The sequence below is a fragment of the Lytechinus variegatus genome, chromosome 3 (assembly GCF_018143015.1).
Source record: "Lytechinus variegatus isolate NC3 chromosome 3, Lvar_3.0, whole genome shotgun sequence".
NCBI classification, from domain to species: domain Eukaryota; kingdom Metazoa; phylum Echinodermata; class Echinoidea; order Temnopleuroida; family Toxopneustidae; genus Lytechinus; species Lytechinus variegatus.
Window position 1 is genome coordinate 55,404,044 of NC_054742.1, and position 5,606 is coordinate 55,409,649.

Here is a 5,606-nt window from a genome sequence, read left to right on the forward strand (position 1 = left end):
ACACATCAACATTTGCAGCTGTCCAAATTGATCCCTTACTTTAAGTCGAGATCAAGTTTTAGAGGGTGAGGGAAAGAGAGAGGGGGGGGGGGGTAGAGCAAATGAGGCTGAAGAGACAGATGAGACGGAAAAGAAAAAAATATGAAAGAATGGAAATATGTGCAAGGGCATGATATACAAGCAGAGAGAGAGAGAGAGAGAAAGGAAAGTAGGAGAGAGAAGGGGGAGGAAAAGAGGGGCAAGATAAGGGGTAGAAGGAATAAATGGACAAATAACAAGATTATCAAACATAGCTTCAGTTCCCTATTGCAGAAAAATAGTCCAATAAGCCACCTTAAACATTGAATACAAATCATAAGCAGCAATGTCAAATATACATTCGAGAATGAACTGCATTATTTAAATAGAAATAGGTGATGTCCAATAATAATAAAAATAATATAAACTTATATCATATTAATGATTGTTTTAAATGTGGAATGTACATCCACCATATTACAGTTCTACTGGGAGAATTTCATAAAACAAAGCCAGTGGCTTTCACTAAGTATTGTTATAAGTTACTGAAATCCTTGCATCTGATTGGCTCAGAATAAATTAGTCAGTGATAAACACTGACAAGATGCTTCATAAAACACTCCCCGGTTCTAAAGCAAAGCTTTTTGTGATAAACAGAACTTTTTTCTTCTAAAATAAACCATATCCCCATCCCGGTCTCCCCAATTGTCAATTAGTCAGAGTACTGTACTAACAATATCAACATGACACACAGAAAATGCAAGTTCCTCCTACGTGTAAATAAAAAAAGAATAACCTTATTAATAAAAAAAGAAAGTTTGAAAAGGATTTTTAGGTCAGCATTCCAACATACAGCGTACACTTATTATTTTCTATGTAAAATTGAAATTGACTTGCTGAGTCATTCATGAGTAAGAACACACCCAGACATGCAAACTTTCAAGTATCTCCTCCCAAGTAATTTAGCTCAAAACGTTTTCATTAATGCCAAGTTTACTTCCTCTTCCAACAAGCTGATATAGATAGAGAATAAAAAAATATAACAAGCATAGCACTGAAAATTTAACCAAATTCAGATTAAATTAAGAAACTTAGGGCATTATAAAATTTGGCTAAAAAAAGCAGTGATATTCACATCATGGGCAGTATGCAAATGAGGGAGCTGTTTCCATTGCATTCTATAACAATATTTTTTGTACACAAAAATGTACACAAATACCTATCAACCTGAGGGAAACAAATAAAAAAAAATATATGCATCTCATTTGCATAATGTAATATATGTGGAGCGTTGTGGCCCAGTGGATAAGTCTTCTGACTTTGAAACAGAGGGTCGTGGGTTCGAATCCTAGCCATGGCGTAATTTCCTTCAGCAAGAAATTTATCCACATCGTGCTGCACTCGACCCAGGTGAGGTGAATGGGTACCCGGCAGGATTAATTCCTTGAATGCATGAGCGCTGAAAGGCAGCTCGAGCTAAAGCTTGGGTAATAATAATAACAACGCGCCTCGGAATAGAATATTTCTAGATAGATGGCGCTATATAAATGACAATTATTATTATTTAAATGCCAATTATTATTATTATTATATAACAAAATGCACTTAAAAATGGCAAAAAGCCGAACTAAATAGAGACACCCTTTTAAGTGTCTTCTTAATGGTATCAAATGCACAATTTCGCAATCAATCAGACATTTCAAGGCTGAGATCCGAAAGGGAGATTAAAAGATGGTATGTTTCAAAAAAAGTTCAGTTCAAGTAAGTTTTCAAAATATGTAAAATAAAAATATGAAGATGAGGTTTCATGAATCTGTCTATCTTCCACTTAAAGGAAGGCTTCCTCAAAATTTTCATTTTCTTGTGCCTTTTCTCTTCCATTTCATGGCACTATTATCCCCAAGGTCAAACATTATCTCGCTTTCATTTATAATAAAACACAAAAAGAAAGTGACATAATTTCCCTCATTTGCATACTGCCTATCATGTAAATAACAAAGTGAAAACAGGAAACTAAATAATAATATATAATAATATTGTGTTTTTCATATCTTATATCTGATTCTTGTGAAATAGTATTATGCTTGTTGAATTTTTAAAAATTCAAATCACCTTGTTGGGTTGACTTGTAGATTTTTTTTAATACAAGTAATTAAGCCATTTTGATTTTAATAGGGAGAACTTGCTTTTCGTGAGGCTTATTTCTGATGCTTTGTTTACGAAGATATAAAGTTACAAACTCTTCATTCAACAAGAGATTGTACTTTTATAATGGCAAAGTCCACTCGGACATTAGGTTGTTTCTAACAAAAGCAACTAATAAGGGAAAAGACATGTTTTGGGAGTTTCTTTCAAAATTTGTTTTTTTTTTCAGAGTTACAAAAGTTTCAAAGTTTTCGATTTGTGTTATGTCACATACAAAAAGCTCAATTTATAAAAAAAATCCATGAAATGCCATTTTCTCAGAAATTTTTCACCTGTTTAATGTACATTCAATGTATCAACAGACACATCATTTCATAGATAACTTCTGTCAGGAAATCGTTAAAACAGATTAGAATGAATGGATATTATATTTCATGACGTTTGGAAGAGCTGCTCGCATGTGTGATAATCTCGAAATCATGTATTAATCGTTGTTCTTTGATTTATTTTGTCTAACTTTCAGTAATATGTTCTCTCATTTCTTTGCAATTATCAAGAACAACTTGATGTCCGAGTGAACTCTCCCTTTAACCAGTTGGAGACCAAATGATTTTGCCATAACAAATGTTTTCCAAAGACTCCAGCCTGCATATATGCAGACTCAGCCTCCAAAGGGCTTACTCTTTGCACACTGAATTAATTTTTGGAAGATAATGATAATTGTTTCCTTGTTATTTTCTTTCATTCAAGATTTTCATATTGCACCACTGATACTTATCATTATTATATAGATGTTGGCCAAGAACTATTGCCACATATTGGCTTATCAAATTTGAATTTAGGGGAGAAAACTCATTATGATTGTTGAATCTAATTGCGCGAAAGTGCAAGAATGCAACATCAGCGCGCAAAGAGTTAATAGGGCAATGCAAGAAACTTGCGATCAATTGTAAGTCAATTTTCGGTCCCTAAATCAATCATAAGTTTTGAAAGTAATTGCGATTGATTTCCTAATCTGCTTCTTGAAACAAACAGGGCAATCTGATTTTTCAGTTAAAATTGATCTATCAACTGTAGAATTGCAACAGAATATTTGCGATTGCAAATATTTTCTTGCAGCTGACATGCCCTATGTTGTCGACTACTGAATTCTGTCATTCACACAGGCTTCGTACAGGGACTATCTGGCTCGAGTGAATGAGTAGGTTAAGCACTGCTCCTAAAGTTTCTCCTCTTGTACCACAATTCCATAAAATGCAGCACGAATAAAAACTGATTGTCAAAGTCTTGCAGAGCAAAGTAATAAAATGAAAGTTACCTGAAACTTTCCATTTCCTACAAAGTAGTACTCTACATTGCTCTTGGTTTGTCGTCTTATCATATATAACATTTGTACCCTTTTTTAGTCTTCTGGTCGTCCCATATTCTTCGCATTTCTGTCGGAGGGACCATGTGAGTTGTAAAAATGCGCTTGTACTTGCAATAAGAATAGGGTGTCCGCCAATTGTTGAAACCCTTGTGATTGATGGGCACTATTTGGAGGGAATGTATACAAATGGCAAAGAATACGTCCTCCAGGTATAGGAAAGGCGTGTGAAGCGATGTCTCGTAGACCTTCCCCGCAACATCACCTGAGAACATATACCCTGTCCCAGAACAAAACGGTGGATATTTAGTACCAGGGTAGGTCTCTTTCGGCATGTACCACTTGCTTTTGGGGTCACGGATAGGACTACCATTGATGACAAATCCACTCACATAATTTGAAGTTGGTGTAATAGGCTTTGAAAGGTGTGGGATGATGTTGGCATACTGGATGTACATATCATCATCAGTTTTCATGATGTAGTTGGCATGGGGGCAGTAGATACTGGCCCACTTCATCCCCATCATCGTTTTGATTGTCAGGTTCTTATAAGTGTCCATGAAATCTTCCATGAGGATATCTTTGTATTGCTTGCTTTCTCGTTCTACTAGGGACTGGTGTTTAGCATTCGTGCTTTTAGCGAGAAGGAACAACGTCACAATCTGCTTGCCGTCTATCTCTGTGGGACTTCCCCACGTTCTGCGTATAGCATTTCTCTGGTCAAAATTCTTGTGGATGCTCATGACAAGCACCAGGAAGAAAATTGGCTTGTCACTGCCGTCGCTGTTCTTGCACTTGTTGGGTTCATTCAGAACCAGGTTGTAGTCGTGGGGGAAAACAATAGGTTTCTCTTTTTTACCGCTTCCTCCAAACATCTGCCCGATGACATCCAACACACCACCTTTATCATTACGCTCTGCAGGAAATTGTACTTCCTCAACCTTTCCCACATCCAAAGGTTCTAATTCCTTCTCCACAGAGTGAATAGGTGGAAGATCCTCAATAGTCATGTCGTCTTTTGGTTTTTCTTCCCTTGACTTATTGTTATGAAGCGTTGCTGTGTCAGAGGTCCTCTTCGTGGATACCGATTTCCCTTTGTGGATGAAGAAGTCATCCATACTGTCACGTTCGGACGTTGCATGTCCCCTGTATGCATGTTCGAGTGCCATGGTCAGGTCTTGATCGTTGTTCTTGCGCTTCCGATCTTCTTCTGCTTCATGTTCCCTGTAGGCATTCTCAAGCATCATGCTCAGGTTTTGCCTACTCATGCCGTGATCTCTGACTGCCGACTTTACCAGCTTGGATATCTCATCTTCAAACATCTCCGCCCTAAGATGGTGGATTCTGCCAGATTGCTCAACAGGCTCTTTCTTCTTGAAGGCCACAAGACTTCCAGACATGACCAGGTAGAAGAGGATGTTTCCCACGGCAACACAGATGGCAAAACAGAGATTCCTCGACATCCGCGACATCTTGATATCCCTGCTTCGCGAGATGCCACTTGTTGGGTTTAGGTCTGTCACTTCATTGCCAATCACCTGGTAAAAAAAAATATATAAAGAAAAAGAGAGAGAGATTAGAAATTCATTATCATAGAAGTCCAAGTCCACTCAAACAAGAACTTGATTTGAATATCAATACCAGCCTAATGCTGAAAAATTCATCAGAATCGAGAGAAAAATATAAAGCAAGTTATGACATTCCAATTTTTTTTAATGTCATAAAACAGAGTGATATATAAACATCCGTCTTGGGTTGTAAATACAGGAAAAGATGAAACATGTACATGTATCACCCACTGACTTTTAATTTTGTATCTTATCCTATGAAGTTGAATATATTTTATATTCCAATAAAAAAATCTTATCATAATGTGAAGCAAATTTGATTCCTCCTGGATATGTGGAATTAAAAATATCAAAATTCAATGAAGAGCTTCCTCGTTATAAAAACTGCAAAATAGACAAATTCTCTATTTCATAGAATAATGAAAGTGTAACATTGACTCTCATATTTGCACAACACCAGTGGTTTACATAAATCATACATGTGAAACTGTAAAATGTCCTAAATTTCT

The 5,606-nt window shown here is 36.4% G+C and overlaps 1 protein-coding gene across 1 annotated transcript; it reads right to left on the reverse strand.

Annotated features, from left to right (window-relative positions):
• Positions 1 to 2,197: 2,197 nt before the first annotated feature.
• LOC121411416 (beta-1,3-galactosyltransferase 1-like) lies at positions 2,198 to 5,087 on the reverse strand. Its single transcript, XM_041604142.1, has one exon. It carries the CDS (start codon positions 4,999 to 5,001, stop codon positions 3,541 to 3,543), a length of 1,461 nt encoding a protein of 486 aa, XP_041460076.1. The 5' UTR covers positions 5,002 to 5,087; the 3' UTR covers positions 2,198 to 3,540.
• Positions 5,088 to 5,606: the final 519 nt, after the last annotated feature.